Source organism: Mytilus californianus, unplaced genomic scaffold (genome assembly GCF_021869535.1).
Source record: "Mytilus californianus isolate M0D057914Y unplaced genomic scaffold, xbMytCali1.0.p SCAF_4, whole genome shotgun sequence".
In the NCBI taxonomy this organism is placed as follows: Eukaryota; Metazoa; Mollusca; class Bivalvia; order Mytilida; family Mytilidae; genus Mytilus; species Mytilus californianus.
Genome location: NW_026262690.1, coordinates 10,648,615 through 10,670,952, shown reverse-complemented (window position 1 = coordinate 10,670,952; position 22,338 = coordinate 10,648,615). Strand labels below are relative to the sequence as shown.

The window sequence follows — 22,338 nt, the reverse complement described above, 5'->3', positions numbered from 1 at the left end:
CGTTTTCTATGTGAACATATGGGTTTGTATGGAAGAAACTTATATAATTATACTGTCCCTTACAACATCAAACAACTCTCGAGAAAGAATAAGCATAACTGTATTTAATTGATATGATCTTTAATAGTGTATGCTATTTCGTATCAATTATGCATTATTGTTTCGTATTTATTATGAAATTTTATTTCAAATATTTCATTTGCAAAATGTATTTTTGCATTTTATGAATTTGAAAACATAAAGTTAATGACCTTTTTTCATCAATCTTGTTTTCATATTAAACCGCAAAACAAGCTCAGACTCTGGCCTGTTGTATATATTAGTATATTAATGGTAGATTCAGATTCAATATTTTATTATAGTCTCACCACATACAATTACATGTATTTACACAATAAAATATTCATACAGGTACATAAAATATACATGTATAACAAGAAACATTACATTAACATTGTATGTGCCAATCTTAAAAGATTTATGAGAGACTGTACAAGCAATATTGAAATACGATTCGATAATGTACATATTATATACGCATTTGCAAGCTGTTTATATTTACGGGGAATCGGAGTGTTCCATGGAACAGCCAGTAGAAAAATAAATCAAAGTTGGTACTTGGGGAGTTTATTCCCATGATTATTCTGTTTTTTTTTCATTATTACTATTTTCCAGAACGTTTTATCTTGAGTTTATAATCAGTAATGTCCGCTCGGAGAACGTGCAAATAATGAATAGTTCCAACTCTCAGCGTTTGCATGTGAGGATTTTTTTTGTTTTGCAACTACATTCTCCATTGGATGCTACAATAACCACTTAACCAAAAACATTTTCATTATTTATTGTTATGTATGGCCGGAATTATAGCATAATAGCAGAGAAAGGCTATTCTTCCGGAAGAATAGCCACTGCCTATTATATATAATATATATTTGCTTAAGAATATCATTAAAATACAGCATAACTAATTATATAAAAAAAAACATTTCTTCTGATTAAAATGTTATAGCAGGTTCTGGCAACACTTTCAAAAACTTTATCGTTATTAAATAAGAAAATTATTTTTTCATTATCTGATAAAACGTTAAAATCCACATTAAAATTTGCAGCTTCATAAAACAATACGTGTCTAAGATCTCCGTATAGTGGACATTTTAATAAAACATGTAGTTCATCTTCAATACTATTATAACAATAAAAACATGTTCTTTCATGTATTTCTTTTCTTTCATATCTGCCTGTTTCTATTCTAAGGGGAGCAACTCCACATCTAAAATTAGCAAAAGCACTCCTAAATTTAGGTGACAATTTACATTTTAAGTAAGGTTCATTACAATAATCATATTTAAATAACTTATATGTTCTTAATTTATTTCCTTGAGCATACGTAGATACTCTATTACTCCAATCCATTTTATATTTATCAAACATTATTGTTTCAATTTGTACAAGAATACTCTTATTTAATACATTAGTTTCAAAGTTACAATAGTCTTCAAAATTACGAGTTTTAAACATTTCCATAACTCTATGGTTCCAATTCTTAATTCTACCTCTAGTTTTCTTCAACGACCATTTGATACCAACGGTATCTGTCTGTCTTTATGTCTTAAAACAAAGTTTATTTGCTAATTGAAAACTTAATGAAATAAGTTAAGACAGCAGGGAAGCTTAATTATGTATTGTTTATTACTTATACTTATATAATTGTATAAAAAGGAGCCATTTATACTGTTAAGCAGCAGTGGCAATAAGGCCCTTTTTTGGCCCAAATATTAGTGAAAATGAAATGTTTCCATACATATTCTTAAATTTGTCATAACTACACTAAGGTATAAGAGGTTCAGAAAAAAAAATTACGCATTTAAAAAATTACCATGGCAACAAGCCATAACGAAGTTTGTATATTTGGTAACAAATCTTAATCTTCATTGTTTTACAACAATTTTACCCAAAAAACAACTTAATATTTGGTGAGATTATATCAATAGTATCGATAATCGGGGGGTTCACGTCGGCTTTCCATAATTTAGTGATTCCATTTGAAGGATTTCTGGTTTTTTTATATCCCTGATTTTATGAAATCATTTCGTTCATCTGTATTTTCAGTTTATTACACAATTTTACCTAAAATATAAAAAAACAATATTTAAAGTGCATTCATGGTGATTCGAACGGATTATGACCATACCATATTTTTTCTCTCATTAAATCCTAAAATCATCGAAACTTGTTATTGCCAGTTGCGGATCTACGATAGGGCGTACAGGGCAGGGCGTACACTCCCCACTTTTGATCGCCAAAAAAAGAAAAATCGTATGTTTCTTACAAATATAAAGGTTTTTAAGCATAAAATCGTCAAAAAATTGTTTTGCCTCGCTCAGCTCGCCTTTTCGGGAATTACGCCCCCCTTTTCACAAATCCTTGATCCGCACTTGATTGCCCTAATACTTGTACAAAAATGGAAGAAAATCAGTCAAAAAAAAGGCACATGTGTGTACTTTTGAACATGTTAAAGTATTATGTCAGACTCCTAAGCATGTATCTATACAGACTCGTAGATGAAGTTCACTGTAAATTGATCAACTGGAGAACCGGCAAGTAGTGCATTTGCTTGCGTAATAAAACATAATTAGTTCTTCTAGAGAATACATAATAAAAAGTAACTATTTAGTGAAATATTCACCTCGAGATCATTGAAATGTTCCCTTTGAGAACACATGATATAAGTTATCATTTAGTCAATTATTCCCTTGGGGAACACATAATAAAAGTTACCATTTAGTGAAATAATACTGTGAAGAACACAGATTAATACGCATCTAGGTAAGCACATTTAGTGAGTTTTTTCTCTTGGGAACATTTAAATGGTTCCCTGCGTAACACATGATAAAAAATATCCTTTAGTGAAATGTTCCTTTGAGAACCATTGACATTTCCCGCAGGGGAACACATGCTAAACGTAATCATTTTGTGAAATGTTCCCTTGGGGAACACATAATAAAAGTTAACATTTAGTGAAAAGTTCCCCGTGGGAACACATGATAAAAGTGATCATTGAGTGAAATATTCCCGTGGGGAACACGTAATAAAAGTTACCATTAATTTTATTTTTGATAAATCTGAATTAGAAATAAGCATTATTTTATATTGATTTAACAAAAATGTTTATACTTTGGATTTCATACTTTCAATTTTAATGATTGCCACTCTGAAAAAATAGATGTAACATATATATGCCTGTACACTATAGTAATATTATTTGTCTGTTTGTCTTTTTTCTTTTTTTTTTTCTTTTTTAGCCATGGCATTGTCAGTTTATTTTCGATCTATGAGTTTGACTGTCCCTCTGGTATCTTTCGCCCCTCTCTTAAATAGTAAATCCACAAAAAGACTAGTAAAATATAAAAGGTATGAACAAAAGTAGATGTTAAAGTAATATATACGAGTTTTAATGTTGTTTTATACACAAAGAGCAGTTTGACGTTAAGTTCAACACCCTTTGCATATGTTTTGAATATAAATAATATAGACCTATAGCTTTGTTACACTATTTCATATAATTTACAAATAATAAATATTTCAAATACTTTTATCATATATTTAATTTAAATTTTGTAACCTTATTATATATTATGAATAAAGGCAACAGTACTATACCGGTCTTAAAAAGTCATAAATCGATTGAGAGAAAACAAATCCGGGTTACAAATCAAAACCGAGGGAAACACATCAACTATAAGAAGAAACATAGGAACAACAGGAACACCGAAGTGCAACAAAACCAAACGCCAACATACATAGAAACGAACTATTTGATAACAACTGCCATATTCCTGACTTGGTACAGGGCTTTTAAAGAAAAAAAATGGTGGGTTGAACCTGGTTTCATGGCATGCAAAACCTCCCGCTTTATGACAATGTTAACAAATATCGCTAAAACACTACGTGACAGAAATACAGCACAAACACAAGCAAGAATATTCATAACAGAGAAACGCACAAACATATAATATAATAGTCGACACAACATGCAAACCACAAGATATCAAAAACAGTGACGCGCTTACGTAAATAACATGCAATCTCAAACTTTATACAATTATTTTCACAATATTCGTTCAAACAATTTTCATGACAATGATGGTATGGAAAGACAATTTTATAATTATTTGGACTAACGATAAGACATAACAGATTATCCAACCGAAACCATATCAGAAACATCAAAATAAATCCATTAATGTTGGAGGTACAAAACACCGAGACACGCCGGACAGCAATGCAAATTCACATTCAGTATGACAGTCATATTCGGGAATATGACAATGATGGTATTGAAAGGCAATTTTATAATTATTTGGACAACAAACGATACGACATAACACATTATTCAACCGAAACCATAACAAAAACATCAAAAATAAATACATGAATTTCATGTCTGAAAATAACAAATTATAGTAATACACTTCCATATATATATTTCAAGTATGTATAAAGAAATTTACTTGGTGCTCCCAAGAGTCTTACGGCACCAAGTTGCTATATGTTTTGCTATCTGAATATATTTTATGATGGAATGTATTATAAGTGTTGTGCTATAATTGTAAATAATGCAACCATACAAACAAGTACATATGACACGCCCTAGCAAGACTGGATATGCAATCAGTGAATCTTTGACTTTGGATCAATATCAAAAGCATCTCAAATTTGAAGGGCATTTATTGCACATTCAGTTCTTTGCTGAATGTTAATAAAAAAAGAGACTATAACATTAACTTAATATATAAAGGACAAAACACGGATCTGATAAAAAATAACTTCAAGGTTAAGTTTTTTTATATGAATCTCTGGCAAACTTGACTTATTGTTTTCGTAATTGATAGTTGACGTCAAACATTTCATTTAATAATCTGTCTATCAAGCTACAACTACAGTAGCACCATGGAACTTTACTGGACTATTGAAGTTAAACTAATGCAGAACTTTCACATTTCTAATTCTTTCATGAACTGTAAAATTTTAACAAAAAAAGTCTGAATTGAATCATAAAATGTAAGTTAAAAATTGCCTGGCATTTTGTGTTGATGTGCTGTGGTTTTATTTTTGTATTCTTGTGTTTTTCATTTTTGCGTTTGTGCTTTGTCTATTTGTCATTTTGTTTTTCTTTGTTGACATATTTGTTTGTTTTTATAGTGATTGAGATTATAACACAATGTTGACTGCTGTACCCCTATTTTTGACATTTTTACCTATTATAGATATATGAAGATGTGGTATGAGTGCCAATGAGACAACTCTCCATCCAAGTAACAATTTATAAAAGTAAACCATTATAGGTCAAGGTACGGCCTTCAACACGGAGCATTGGCTCACACCGAACAGCAAGCTATAAAGGGCCCCAACAATTACTAGTGTAAAACCATTCAAACGGGAAAACCAACGTATTATGTCTGTTTGTTTTGTTCACACATTGTTGTCAATACAATGGAATTTTATGCGACTGTCATTCAAGTGAGAGGTTTAGCTAGCTTTAAAACCAGGTTTATAATCCACCATTTTCTACATAAAGAAATGACTATATCAAGTCAGGAATATGACAGTTGTTTTCCATTCGTTTGATGTGTTTGAGCTTTTTATTTTGCCAATTGTTAGGGGAATTTCTGTTTTGAATTTTACTTGGAGTTCGGTATTTTTGTTGTTTTACTTTTTGAATATTTGCAAAGAAGCCCACGTCTTAATTATGTAAAAAAAACAGAGAATTATAAATGCACCAGTATAATGTGAAAGGTCTTATCGGAATATTGTATTACTCAACGATATCTTTGTATGCAAAGTAAGAAACCCCAAATGAGTGACATACTTTATACATGTAAACCTTTGTAAGATATGCTGGATTTTAAACGTTTTCTTTCCGTCAAAGAATTTTGTTTGACGCAATATTTCACACACGATGTAAAGGTGTCATATTTAAGTTTTTGGGATGCAATTCATAGCTTGCATCCATAATAATTGCATTTATTCATATTTTAGGGGAAAAAAACCTCTGTATTTTAAAACATGTTCAAATCAAAATAATTTCATAGAAGAAAATTATGTTTAGTTTAACTTGTTAACCCCCGTAATTTAGTGGTTATGGTTTATGTTTTTTATTTTCGTAAATGAGTTTGGCATAATTTCAAGCTGTTAATTTTCTTGTTTGAATAATTTCACAATTAATTATGTTTTTGCCTTATTATAGCATACTATACATTATGGGTTTTGTTCATTGTTGTAATGGTGAAACATATATGTTTAAATAAGTTATTTATGATTAAAGGTCAACTTTCCGACAGGTATTAGTGTTAACCTGTCTCGGTAAAAACCACGTAATTTTTAAGAAGTATCTCTGTTCAATTTATGACGGCGGCATCGCAGATAGTCACCAAAGGAATTAGCGATAGCGTACTAATTAAGCAGTTTCCATTCCTTTTCTACAGCGCTCCCCGGGTTATAAATAAGTGCTAATAAATCGTTGTAGTCCCTGTCAATATTATACTTCCATGCTCTAATATTACTCCACTCCCGGTTACGCTTGACCACAGAGATATCGCGTATTCGTTGATATAAATACTTACCGACAATATCGGCTCGTGCCAACTAATTAAATGGTAACTAGACCAATATATTAAAAGTACAGTAGTTATTGGATTTTTATATCAAATACGGAAATTAACATTGTTTAGCATGAAATAGTGTTTAATAAGTAATGACACACTATGACAGGAAACGGTCTATTTTAGATTGAACAATTTCTCGTTCAGACTCAGAGACACAGATGTCCAAATTATTAAATAAACACAAAATTCTAAATTAGTTTTAGATAAAATGGCCATCTAGGACGTTTTTCCTATCTAAGGGGTTTTCGTTTGTTTTTTGGGAGTATTTTCTATGAACCGGAAAATTCATAAAACTTCATTATCCAATCAAAAATACTAAATTTCATCGTCCGTGCAATGCTCGTCACTTAGTATGCGTTAACCCTCCGTGTAACGCTCAACACACAACATGAGTGCATCATTCACAGTGCATTCATCGTGCATTCACCATTCACTCTCCGTACGTGTATCGTCCATACGTGTATCATTCGTGTGGTCAGCTTCAACTTTATAAGGTCTGTACATAAATTTGAAAAATGTCAGTATCTACAGTTTTCAGCTATCTCGAGTTCTATTTGTAATAATTTTTGCGCATAATAATAATTTACTTGAAAAACACTAAGTCATTTAACATCATATTGTTATTTACTTTTGACAAGTAACACATATGGCAGCCGATGTAAAATTTATATCCTGGTCAGGTATTTTGGCTCAACGGTTAAGATAATATGAGTATATAACTTTTTTTTTCATATTGTTATTGTATCTCTGTACCGATGTTATGCATTGGCTGTTTGGGAATAAAGATATATATATGCACACGTATAAAAATTGCGGTTTTTATCCAACGCAATCATATAGGTTTGAACGTTGTTTTCAATTTAGACTTGTTTAAATTTTTTCGTTTGGGCTTGTATTATATTTGCCTTCGGGTTTATATGATCCGTTCATCCTATTTCGACTCTTTCAAAATTCAAGATTCTATCCTAAATTGAGGTAAATTATATGGCCTTCCAAAAACCCTTTCGATTCCTAACATCACTGAAGAGACATTAATTGTCGAAATCCGGATATGGTGTATAAATTTTTGCACCTCATGTTTGCGGTATACCATCTTTTCCGCAAGTTTATTGTTTTATGTTTGGTAATAAATTTATAATTAAGATCCATTTTGTTACATCTGTGATCCGTTTATTTGGCAATCGCCAATGGCAGTCAGCATGGTTTAAGAACATCAGTTGTTCGACCTGCTAGTCAAATGCGCTTTGTTAAAATATACTTTTTCACTTTTTTGGTCTTTTGAAAAATGTTGTTTGTGCTGTATTTAGACCCCTCTACCAAGAAATTTGTTTTGCATGCACACTTATAAAAATATATATATATATATATATATATATATATTGTAAATAAGACCCATTTTGATGCTAACGAATTCCTAAAATTCTGACATATACATGATATATTTATTCATGTTTGTTTGTATTTTAAAACAATCTTCAGAAATATTGGTTATGCTACATTTATATGTGTTTGAAGCAACTTATTTAACATTGTAGGGATGAATATCAACATGAAAAGACTGCAGTACACACAAAAGGAATTGTACAGGTATCATGTTTATCATTGTATTCATAGAAAGGAGTAAACCAGTCTATTTTGCACAAATTTTGATTTTAAAACGAGATAATGGTAAAAAGGTATCACAAAAGATTACATCGATTCAAAACAACAGCTTTCATTAGGTCAAAATTAACGCTTGTAACTGATAAGTATTTGTAAAACGTTTTTTACAATACAAAACAATACTCAACCTCAATCTAATTAAGGCATTTCAACTCTTCAAAATATCGCTAGAAAATTAAAAAAAAAGGAAGTGCCAGGGTAGTTTAATGTTGAAAATGCAACATTTATGTGCTGTTGGATAATGTAATATTTCTAACTGTCTAATGTTTCTTGTTTAAAAAGTCTTTGTATCTGGGCAATGTTTAAATTGAGGGAAGATAATTCAGAGCCGTACATAAGACTAGTGGTTGTTCGAAAAATATTCCATACTTCTGTGATGTTTATTGGAATAAAAATTCTTTGAAAGGTGTGGAATGAATACAAATCGAGGTCAGCCATGGTCCTGTAACATTCCTTATAAAAAACAAAAACGTTTTGTACGTTCATGCAGGACCACTCTTGTTGGAATGACAATCCCTGCGAGTTAAGTTAATTGCATGTTTTCAGTTTTCTATTTACTTAATTATAATATTTTGATCTTAAATGTTTAGTTCATAATATACGAATTTAAAGTATGGTTTCAGAATTTAAATGCAATATTTTGTCTGTTCAAGCCTATTATATTTGGATGATTAACTTTTTTACTTTAGTTTGTGTTCCGTAACGTTAAGTCTGTAAACAATTTTACAGTAACTTATATAGCATGTGCTGTTCTCATTGATCACCTTTATAGAGAAGGAACACGTATTCATTTTATCATTTGATAATATGAAGCTGAATCCCCCCCACCCCCCCCCCCCCAAAAAAAAAGGATTTCAGAGCATAATATAACCAACATGAAAAGGATGATACGACATATCGTAATTCTGTCTTATTTACATTAGGTTAAGATACCAGAAATTACAAGTATGTTTTATTTAAAGGCTTCAAGTGAAGCAATTGAATTGTGGAAACTCACGAAGGTTACCCCACTTAACTGTTTAATGAATTTAAATCATTAGTCAACTGTCCAATTTTATTTCTGTAAAAATACTGTAAAATGTCAAAGTCATGAAGTTTATGAGTGAAGAAAAGTTTTCAACGTGCATCTATAATCATTGAAGGAAAAATGTACTTTAGAAAGAAATCTTCGTGTTCCGAAGTTACGAATTAGCAGTTTGATACAGCTTTCCCAGTGAGACACATTAGGTAATTCCGTTAACATTCGTATATTTTGTACAACAAATAAAGGCAACAGTAGTATACCGCTGTTCGAAAGTCATAAATCGATTGAGAGAAAACAAATCCGGGTTACAAACTAAAACCGAGGAAAACACATCAACTATAAGAGGAAAACAACGAAACAACAGAAACACTGAAGTGAACAAAAAACAAACGACAATGCAACACACACAGAAACGAACTATAAGATAACAACTGCCATTTTCCTGACTTGGTTCAGGACATTTTAAGAAAAAATGATGGGTTGAACCTGGTTTTGTGGCTAGCCAAACCTCGCGCTATTATGGCAATGTTAAATATAACACTAAAATGACAACATTACATGACAGGAATACAGTACAAATAAATGCAAGAACATTCAGGACAGAAAAATACACAAATAAACAATACAATAGTACATTTCGACACAATATAAAAACGAACACGTAAAACAACATAGGACAGCACAGAAAAACAGCACAACAGAACCACGAACTGTCTTTCACACGACTGGATCAACGCCACAAAAGTGAAGTCACAGGTAAATTTCTAAAAATTTGATACAGTTCAAGATCAGGTTTGTAATTACGTCATTTGATGTATTTTATAACAATTACAGGAATATTAATACAGAATTGTGTTAGTAATTAGATAATTAATTGTATTATCTAGCTATGTCGGTATTTCTTCTAAATCAAACCGTAAAACAAATAAATCGTGTACATATAGTTGCTCTAAACTAAAATCTTATAAATGAACTGGGTGATTAATTATCTTTACTTTTACATACGAATAGAAAATAAAAAAAAAATAGAATTACAACTACAAACGATAAGACATTTAACATTATCCGATCAGAATTACAAATACAACATCATAACTAAATACATGAATGTTGGATAAACAAATACCGTGACACGTCTTATAGCAATGCGAATTCACACTCAGCAAAACAGTCATATTCGGGAATAGGTCATGTTCGGTACTTAAAAGACCAGATTTCTTTTAATATCCATGATATGTGTAAGTGATAACTCCAAGATTGTCACTCTTTTCAAAGTGATGATTAATTTGTATATGAGATCGTATAAAATTCATCAACGTAAATAAATGAAAATGTATATTAAATTACATCAAGCTGTGACAATTATCATATTGTTTACACATATGACAATTTAACTTGGTTTTGATGCTTGTCACTTTATGTTTTCCTGTTTACTTGTAAGCAAACCCAATGGGTTGATTTGGATAAAAAAGACGAAGACAAACTGGAATATTGGAAAAACAAAACTATGATAGGCCAAAATGGTGTTCACGATGAAGAAGAATTAATACGAGTAAATGAAGATCATAAGGTAAAATATATTTGTACCCCAATTAATTACATTAATAATCCATTTAATAATGATCATTTACAACCAGTATGGTTAAAGATATACTTACAATGTAACATATTACTGATAAACCGAATACTTATTTCTTTAATGTATTTTATTTTAATAGAACACACATGTTTTTTGTTTTTGTTTTTTGTTTGTTTGTATCAATCAGTGTTGTTTTACTTGGATAGTTTACTAAACATTTATTTTCGTGACTTTAACATCGGTATAATAATGCTGTGTCTGCATTCAGCAATTCAGCTACTTTAATATTATCGTTTTCATAACAGTGTGGACGAGACCATTTCTTGTCGCGCTCAGGTCTTCAATTGACTGGGTCAGTTTAGGTGAACGTTCGTCTGTAACGCCCATGCACATATATGACACTCAGTGTCGTACTTTTATCCGTTTTCCGACTCTAATTTCAATTATAATTTTTTTTCGGAAAGAAAGTATTTTTTTTTCCTTATCAAATTTTTTTTTAGAATCAACTTGATTTTAAAAAAATCGGTGCAACTTACAACCACACACAATAATGGACGGCAGTTATATATCAACTTCGTCCTTTTTAAGATCGCAATGAAAATGTTTATATAATATATGAAAAATCCGGTCAAAATTTGCTCGCGGCGGAAACAAGCAACACCTTAAAATGGTTTCAAATTGAAATAATTGTTATAATTTACACAACGTTACTTTTCAAATTATTTAAAACATCTTTACAAAGAACACATTGTGACTTCTAAATGAAGTATAACCATAAAAGCTCTTTTCCTTTTCTTTTTTCTGTTGTTAGTTTAACTCAGTTATTTTGTGTCATGAATTGATACTGATGTCATCTTGTATGTTTTTATAAATATGGATACGGTCGTGAGACACAAACAAAGGACACAAAATTAAAATAACGGACAACAGTCATTCTTCAACAATAGAATGCGTTACTAGAAAATAAGTTTTGTAAGTGGACGACCCAAATTCGTGAGATACAAGAATGATATATCGACGAGTACTGCAATTTAGTTTATGACTACATGTATAACTTTCTTTAGTCAAAGAGACAAAAAGGATCACACACACGTGTAACGGTTTCCCCTTTACATAAAAGCATTATACAAACAGAAAAGTCTTTTAGTTAATTATATATACATATAGATATATACATAAATAGAGGCAATTGAGTTGTATAGTACTTGAATATCCAAGGCAAACTGGTCATATAAGTTCTCTATATGACTGAAAGATTCAAACGATGATCCATGTGAAAAATATCAAGTTGAAAAAAAATGATTTTTTTATTTTCCGACACTCTTTTCACAAACAAATCCTATGCATTGAATAAACGGTAGATTACTCTTAAACGATCATAATTTGGGAATATTTTTTCTCTTAAGATATTTTGTGAATTAACCCCATCAACTTAAAGTTATTTACAATAAAAATCGAAATGTGATAATGTATTTTTCGATTATTTTATGATATAAGCTCTGAACATTTATTACTCTCTAAAAATCTCTGTATTTAGCTGGTATATCTCTTTTCGAACTTAAAAAAAAGCTTATTTATTACGACCACATTCCCTCAACAGTGCCCTATTTTTCACTCTGTCAGTCAAGTAGTCTTTATTTCCGTCTTTTCGTCTTTTCTTTTATTCTGTCTGTCTCTTGTCCGTCTGTTTATCACGATTTTGTTTTTTATTTGAAGAAAAAAAATTGCTGTAAATACTATGCATTTGAAAAAAAAGGTTGAGACAAATGCCTTCACAGCTACATATCAATCACAATTGACTTAATATATAGCCAGTATTCCACAGTGTGCCCTGACAAAAACAGATGTTAAAGAAATTATGGAGAAGTGTGGAATACACCTAGTTTTTTGTTAAAAATCCTTTTATTGAAAAACATCAATTCGTGCTAGGATTATGACTATAATTAATATATATAGTTGTGAAATGCTGTTACAAACTACGAAAAACTACGAAAAATTTTGATCAGATCTAAACGACTCTTGACAATTATGTGCAAAATATTCTTAATCAATTTCTGGTGACCAAGTTTACCTAAATCGATACACCTTTAACTTGTTTTATTTTATCTGTATTTGTTATTTGTTTTTGCGCTTCAAAAACACATTAGCAAGTGTGGAAATTCACTGAAATAGACTCAGTTTAATTCATCATTTTGTTTTAGCTCGCAGTAGCAGATGTGTACAGTCCGGGACAAGCAGGTATATTGTTTGTCAGATTTAATGAAATGGAATCAAATAATCAAATACATCGTTAATGTCTATTCTTTGTTGAAAATACTGAAATTATTTTATCAGTTTACGCTTGAAAACCTCAGAAGATTATTATTTTATAAGTATTACATTTTTGCCCTTGTTCAACCTTCATCCATCAAGAATTTTTCAATAAACTAGGTAAGGTGTAGAACATTTTAAATATTACACACACCATATTGTTTTAGCACAGAACTATCGTATTCTACTAGGCAAATATGGCGTGGCTGTATATTTACTGTACAGTTTATCACTAGCCTACCTCGATTCGTCCAACTCGGGTTACAAGAACCTGTCGACTTCAGTCGAATTTCAGTCAAATCTCCTTAGTTTGGCCCTTTGGACCTACCCAAATTAAACGGGGAATCAATCCTGAGTTAAGTAGATTAAGAAGAGTAACAAAATGGGGAAAAACCATTATAGCAAAGAAGAATATACCAAAAATAACTGACATTTTACAAAATTCAGCTAAAGAAAGAGAGCTGATAAGGGGACAATTCTTTTTGGTGCAATTTAGTATTGTCATGCGTAAAAACTGTCGGTGATATTCGTCAATAGAACAGATAGAATATAATTTCGGCATAATTAGTAACTAAGAGGTAAATTTGAAATTATTACGAAAATCAATTCCCTTTATTGATCAATATCACTAATGGGGGCTTTCTAGAATTTCCGATCGTTCACGAACATAGAGGTGTATGCTACTGCAGGAGATATGATAATCGTCTCCTTCCGTATACCTGTCCGTCCATCTACCTATTCGTTCGCCTGTCTATCCGATACACTTTTATACTCTGAGATCGTTTAACAGCTAAAATGCTTTCACACTTGGTTTATTAGTCGTCATATTCTCTTTACCGTGCTGTATCGTCAAGTATGATTTTTGTTTGGAATATCTACAGTTTTATGACTTTGAGCAAGATTTTTTCCACCCCCCTTCGCCAAAAAAAAAAAAAAACGTTGGTGAAAAACTTGATGTTTTTTTCCTGCAAAATATCTTATTCCTGGAACTTCTTGTCTTCGTAACGGATACAAGTTATTTAATTGTGTTACTAATTTAAAAATAAAGTTGTTTATTGTCGTCGTTGTCATAAGAAGAAATGTAATAACCGCTTCTTTATCAAAATCGTCCATTGTGAGAGTCAACTGGATAATATAGTTTTCAGTTCGATTAGGGAAGGTTGTTTTAAATACATATGGAGAAAGGGTTGCTTACATTTATTTTGTTCTATGAAATTGTCCAGAAATCTTTAATCCCCTTATCAAATTATGTTTCCTTATTATGAAAAATGTTGGTCAGATCACTTTCATAGAATAGGGAAAATCAATTACTTTTTGAGACGTGACTGTGGATACAATAAGTTAAGATTCGTAAACGATGGTGTTTTGCTATACAGCAATAAAAAAAATCCAGTGATTCCATGTTTTCTTTTTTTTATTTCAAACATACATAATCTATGTATCATATTTCTGAGAAAAAAATATCGCTTACCTGTTTCTAGCCACATAATTGTACGTTTTCTGCTTATAATACAGAATAGGAAAAACAACAACATATACGTATGGTGAACAAGCACTGTGGCTTATATATTTTATTATATTTAGAAAATAGTACAATATAAACTAAATTTTAAAAAAGAATAAAAAAAGATATTCCATTCACCTTATTGAGGCATCAATGAACAAAAAAACTGTAAATTGCAGTATGGAAGGAGGCTATCGACATACTAAAGGATACTTTTATGAAAAAGAAGAAAAGAGCTAGGAAAAGAGGACGGTTCACTACAACAAATACAGTTTCGTTCACAAAGTGGTTACCTGCTAATTTTCCCGTGGAAGGTGTCATGTGTGGTTGTGGAAGAAACCTTAAAACACCGAAATCGCTTTTATGTCACTTACGAAGAAAAAGCTCCACCGCCCGAAAAAATGTAAAGTTATTTAAAAAGGGAATATAATCAAAACAATTTACATGCTTTTGAAGATGTTACATAGTACCATGCATATCTTATTTTAAACACATTTATGACGGATGAACATTGTAGAATATAAAAGTGCAATATATTTACAATTCCTTAACTAGATTAATACTTCAGAGGATCTGCTTTGTTTTTAACTCTTTTTCATAGACGCTTTTTAAAAAGCAAACTCAAATGTCATGGAACAGATAGCGAATAATAAGATGAAAATAAAAAAAGGTGCATCATGTTCTTTTATCTTTCAATACATCTCATAAAATCAGTACATTTGCAACTTATCATCGATTATAATTACCCAACTGCAAACACGACAGATCAAAAGAAAAGAACAAGGACTGTTTATCATTTCGTTTTCCTGACTGCACCTTTCTTTGTGTTTGAAAAGGGTTCATACAATCTGATTAAAATATAGACTCTGTGTATCCGAAATTTTCTTACTAGGATCTGAAAGCGCTCCATTCTACTTTCTGTATAAATACCTTTCGGGGTCTTTTGCTTTTTTTCGGATTATTATTGATGTGTTTGAGCTTTTGATTTTGCCGTTTGATAAAGGACTTTCCGTTTTGAATTTTCCTTGGAGTTAGGTATTTTTGCTATTTTACTTTTTACACACTTTCGAAATTAGGAAGGCTGACATGTCATTGGCTGATGTAATAAGTACCAGAACAGAAACAAAACGGATTGTTGTCAGATCCTTGTAAGCAAAGCTTAGACACAGGATATTATGTTAAGCTGATCGGGAACCATGTTGCATTTTTGTTAGGTAATTAATAGGTTAACTGATATTTTATTTCAGAATACATTTTTTGTTTCTTCTTGAAATATTTTTTCATTCATTGTCTTTGAAAATTGCGTTTTCTTTTCAAACTTTCACATTCCGCCATCATAAGGGTCGGAGTATTTATACAACAAATAATCTTTTGATTAAGATAAGAGACAGTAAGCAATCTGTTATTATGTGATATGATATTATTGCCAATTAGACACACTATCTTCCATATACCAATTGAAGAGGAAGCAAGCAACTATAGGTCATCGTTAAACCTTGAACAATGGGCAACACCTTAACCGCATTGTAAAAGAAGGCCAAAGATACTTCATGCATATTTAAATTCTAATTTGAAAATAAACTGACAATGCCATGGCAGGTGATCCGGAAGGGTGAGATGATCCTTATGCATATGCGACACCCGTCGTGTTACACCTGTGCAATACGTTTTAAAGATTTATCGATTGATTAAACATTACAAATTAGCCAATAGGTAATTGACTCTTTTCTAACCCTAAGATATCACCAAATTAATAAACCATCAGTAAAGTAATTGTTCTAACCCTGAAATAGAAACACGATTCTCATGACAAATGATATACGAGACTATGACCGGTATAGACAACACAGACATTGCAAAAATTATAAACAAAAAAGTGTAGCACTTAAAACTAAAGCAAGAGCAACACGAACCCCTTCTTAAGAAAAATCAGAGGTGATCTCAGGTGCTCCTGAAAGGTAAATAGATCCTGCACCACTTGTGGCATCCTTTTTGTTATTCATGTAAGTACAAACCCGGTGATAAGTCGCATTCAGTAGATCATATTCCAGGAAATGACGATGGGATTGTGGTTACGACAATCGGAACATATCCATCGTCATCTGTGAAACAGATAAATAATAACAGTCAACGGATTCGTGATGGCGTCCGTAAAAATTTCGAAGGTATGATTTCAAATTCATCACTTGGAACTCTTGTTTGTAAAGGTTCCTTATAAAGCATCTATCAAGGTAATCACGATGGGAAATGCTAGTTCTAGAATAAAGTATTAACTGGGAGATAGAAACTTTATATGCAGGCTACATGTATAAAAAGCACCGATACCAGATGTTAAACAATTCAATAAAAAAAACCCTGATTTACGATAAAACAATAAACGAAATACGACTACAATTGAATTACAGAATCCTACTTGGGAAAGGCACATACAGAACGCAGCGGAATTAAACATGTTCGCGAACGTATCACCCATAACCTTGAACAGTAATGTAACAGGACACCATATGAACAATCTGTAAAAATCATTTGGAAATAGTTTGATTTAAAATCGACATGAATCACAAAAATCTACTAACAAAAAAGAAACACAAAAAAAAAGAAAAAAACCAAAGCACCGATCAAAGGAAGCTCGCATAAACTTAACGCAAGTTGTAACATATCAATCGATAAAAATTCAAAAGATTCAGTGTACAGATGTAATAAGCGCTCTTAAATGAGTATGACTTTGTGCAAAGTCAACATATAAGTATCGATCGGTTGTAGGATTATAAACATTCATTAACTTATCTCAATATAAAATCATTTTTGATTTAACTAAATCAATGTTAGAACCGATAAATAGAATAGTCAAATATCTTACTACAGTGTTCAATAGATAACCTTTGAGAATACGCGTATTCAATGGTTATACTGTTAACATGGATGGTATATAAATTAAAGATTCCTATAAACTAGATTACCCTGAAAATAAGGATGTGATATCCCGTGTGTTGCCCATCAAGGTATACTACCTGGACAAAATTGCTGGTTTTACTGGTAGATCAAAACTGCGGATCCTTCCTGGTCACCAGCTGAGGTCAGCCCACTATTTCAATGTATTCATGTTGCCAATATTTAGTATTTTTGTAACTTTTTGTCTCGATGGTAAATATTTTTTTCTTCAAATTTTTGACTTATTGCTCCTTTGATATGATCCCGCCCATTCAATGGAAATAAAAAAAATGACTTCAGAAATTGTTTCGCCTTATATGTAGCATATTGGATTGAAGATGAAAAAAGAAAAAGACATTACGACGGCCAAAACAGATAACGTAAATCACCATGTAGAGAACATTTGTATGGTCACTTGTTATAACCAGGTGAAGATATCAAAATTCCAATCCCCATTCCGATATTGATAAAAAAAATTAACTATACCTCTATCATGTCTATGGCTAATTTTAATTTTACAAGGTTTTCACTGAAAACCTTTCAATGAAAAGTAGATTGGTTTGGATGATTTTCATCTTTGCCGTTCATAGGCAAATGCCTTGATTAATTTGAAAATAGAATTAAATGTCGATTCCGTGAGACAACTGAGTTTGCTGGAGCCAAACATTTTTAAATTCAAATATGTTGCTTATTATATTTTTTAATTTTGCTGTTTCGGTGTTATTATCACTGACTGATTTGAAAATTATTTGTTTGTACAATTATATTGTAATTTTCAATTCATATTGATAAAACTTACCGTCATGATGCATATACAATGTATATACAGAACGAAAACATGTTAATGTACTATGAATATCAAACCTTCTTTGTGTACAATGTCGATTTACTGAGCTGGATTTTTTGCACAGTCGACCAGTATTTGCTTTTACTCACAAACGCCCTGTGCTTTGTAGATTTTAAATTTAAAGTCTTGACGTGACCAGGCAGGGAAACAAACATACAACCACCTACAATTATGGCGAGTACACTACTATGAGACCAAGGTGATTGATTTAATAATGACAATAAAATGTTGGAAAACCAAAGTTTGCTTTCATTTTGACAGTTATTGTAATTGTAGGTAATCTATCATTTGGTAATCCATATGAATTTTTTAAATAGTTTACTTCGTTCGAGTTTTTACAAGAGCGTCTTGAATTTTCAGTGAATTTGAATTATTTTAATCATACAGCTTTACAGCATCCACTACATCTGTGACATTCTCTATTCAGTTTCAAACAAATGAATTGCACTCATATGTTTTGGTTTGATAATCGATTAACTGATTAAACTAAATATAAACCATACGATTCATGAATACAGTTAGTATAAAACACTGTACAAACATGATTTTTCTTACGTCATTTTCTTCCGGTGGATAAACTCAAAGGCAATAATACCACGTCTGATTATTTTAGTATGGGATTTGGTTGAAATATCCCTAAACCGATTTGAGATGGAATATTAGACGTCAAGGTAAAACCGGAAAATTATAATATGGAATAATAAAAATCAAATTGGATTGAAAACAGGTGCGTATATTGGTAGGCGCTAGCTATAGGTGCGTGATTCATTCTGTCTGAGACTTTACACATTTTTTGGACTTATGTTTTGTTTACTGTGGTCAATTGAAATATCATATTACCGGAAAATAAATCTAAGAATTAAACAGTCATCTTGATTTGAACATCATTTGACAAGTCTGAAGCTACAAGTGTCAAGTCTTGTTTAGAGGTGAAGCTATTATGTAAATACTTTCTTATTGTGAATTTAGTACTGCTGAGATTTGTCACTTCTAGTCAGTCTGAAACTGTTCAGTAATTTTGCACACACTTCCGTGCACTGTTGATTTGTACAGATGAATATCAACAACTGATCAATCTGAACAGGTCTTAATTGACTGCAAGCGATTGAACTGTAACAGTACTTAATTTACCTCAACGGATAAGTAAGCACCATGACTGAGAGACTGAACACGACGTTTCTTTTTATTGGTCAGCTGTTACGACCGGTTGAGATGAAATGGGTATTTTGTAGATCAAAATCGATTTACTGGTGCATGTCTAAAACATTCAACATCGGAAGTGGAAATTCTGAGTTAGTAATATTTATTTGTGAATAAATACGTCAGACTTGAGCAATTGGAATTTGTGTATATCAGCGATTGGAACATTTCAAATATTTTTTGATATCGTGTTCTCTTTTGTGAGGATATGGATAATTATTGAATTATTTATCTTGAACACAATGACATTCAACACTTTTATGATCAATCGATACTGGTAATTAACTGTGATCGCACTTATTAATTATTCAATGATTCTTTCTTCTCATCATAATTAATTATGATATCAATCAAATTTATAAAATCCTTGTTCGGGACATTTATGCTCTGACAAACCATTTACCTTATATGCTTACTTTGAATTAACAACAGCTTAAAGTCACATGATACTTTAAATCTAAAACAAAAGTTGAAAGTGCTTTATCTACTTGAATGGCTAAGTTTAACTATAAAACAGGTTTACGTGGAATTTTTTGTACATGAACATCTTATATCTTCCTTAATGTACCATTTTTGAATATTTGTTTTCTCGTACTATCATTCGCCGACATCTTTCTGTATGCAGTGAGTTTAGCTACGAGACCTCTCGTTAGAACGCCGGCCACCTCAGCGCAAGTGCGAGGAAAAATTCGCGATGAAAGAATGTAAACAAACGTGCACTTGAATGTAAATGTTAATAATTGATTCTTAAAGAACAAATTAAATACACCAAATATTTGTACAACTATTTTCATTAAGTTTAATTAACAAATGGGAACGCATGGAAAATATAAAACAAAAATAACATCGCTTTATCAATTCGCTTATTTTTCACGTGATCCACGATTCTATGTTGATTGTTTATCAAAGTCACAATCCTGTTAACTTCTGCAATAAACTCGAAATATTTAATAAGCCTCCGATCAACAATCACTGATTGAAATATAATACGTTATAGATTCGTAACAAATGTAAAAAAATGGGCATAAAGAACCTTGTTTTGCATATATACATGCATTTTTCCAATAATTGATATAAAACCCGTTTTATCATGTTCATATGACTTTTATGTTTGTTTTGTTAACAACAGATGAAGCCTATCACTATATTTTTTGTACGAATGATCTTTTTTTCACAATTATGACTAACTAGTAAGAGGACCCAGGATTTCGACATATAAAAGAAGCATATTAAATTATGTTTCAGATTTTGTCATGCTTAAAACGATATAATTACATATCGTGAAAAGTTTTGATAGTTTATTATTTTTCTTGTTGTGGCAATTGGTATATTTCAATAAGTGATATTAAATCGATCGAGATTCGTTTCTTGAGATTTTGTAAAAAAATGTAGAAGAAAAAATTAAGACATCATTGAAATTATCGGTAAAGTATGCCATAGTAAATGCTTATGTCTGCACATGCTTTCTTTTTCTCCTAAAATTCTGTGTTCTTTAGTATTGCGATTTTCTCATATTTCCCTCTGATCTTTTATTATGATAATTTTCATATCACGCTACTCGATTGATGCGAAATTTTCACAGTCGATAAGAAGGAGAATGTTTGACGGCATGGGCCTGCATCATTGACGTTACTGAGGAAAACAGATTTTCGATGGTTTGTCGATGAGATTATTGCCGAGAAACGCCTTCTTGTTTTTGAAAAACCATCAATAATCTATGAAAATTACGAACTCTTCAAAAACATATTTTTCATTTGACCAATTCGTTACCACATTGAAATTATTATGTTCAAAATATCAGGTTGCCGTTTATCACTTGTCAGTGTATTTGAGAAAAAAATTTTACACAACGAGGGATTAATTTTTACAAAATTAAACTAAAAACTATACTAGAAATGCCAAAGAAAAAATGAAGATATTACTTTTGTCTGGTTTTCGTCGACTTATGAGTATTTGATTGTACCCTTGTTATATTCAGCTTTTTTTCTTCTTTTAGATTAAAGTGAACTGCAATATTATCATATTACCATAAATGATAATGAAATATTACTTAGAATTCAAATAATTGTTTACATATTAGTTAGAGGCACTTACAGATAAACTTTAAATTTGAGCAATTGGAATTCAACGATTGCGTGGAATCTATCGTATCAGGTAATTTAAGGTAAGTCTTTTAATACTTATATTGAAAGTTCGATTATATTGTTGTACTGAATTGTTTTTGTGGTAATATTTTAAGAGTTTTTGGCAGAATATGTCAAGTACAAAATGACATAAAATAATGTGTGCTATTCCTAATCGAAGTATTTCGATGATCAATAAGATGAAATCTTCAAAAAACGTATGTTATTAATATAGTGCATACAGATATAGAAGAACATTTTCCAAATATTTGTATTTAATATTTGCCTCGCTAACAAAGATAGATGACAATTTGTTTATGCTTTTTGTGATATCCATTTGACGTGACTCTGTACTTGTTTATCCCGTCATACTTTGAACGACAAAATTATTTTATATCTACCTGTGTGACGTCAAACGCGCGATTCTACACCAGTACTTAAAACCTTCCATCCTTTATGGGTGGATTTTACATAGGTAATAAAATCGAATAAT

The 22,338-nt window shown here is 31.2% G+C and overlaps 1 protein-coding gene across 1 annotated transcript in view; it reads left to right on the top strand.

The window, feature by feature from the left end:
* LOC127737458 (uncharacterized) overlaps positions 1-15,422 on the top strand; it is a 53,602-nt gene extending 38,180 nt beyond the window's left edge. The window contains exons 3-6 of the mRNA XM_052248164.1: positions 8,201-8,252; positions 10,793-10,921; positions 13,132-13,168; positions 14,924-15,422. Coding sequence (XP_052104124.1) covers positions 8,201-8,252; positions 10,793-10,921; positions 13,132-13,168; positions 14,924-15,174 — 469 coding nt within the window. The 3' untranslated portion in view covers positions 15,175-15,422. The remainder of the gene's footprint in view (positions 1-8,200; positions 8,253-10,792; positions 10,922-13,131; positions 13,169-14,923) is intronic.
* The last annotated feature ends 6,916 nt before the right edge of the window (positions 15,423-22,338 follow it).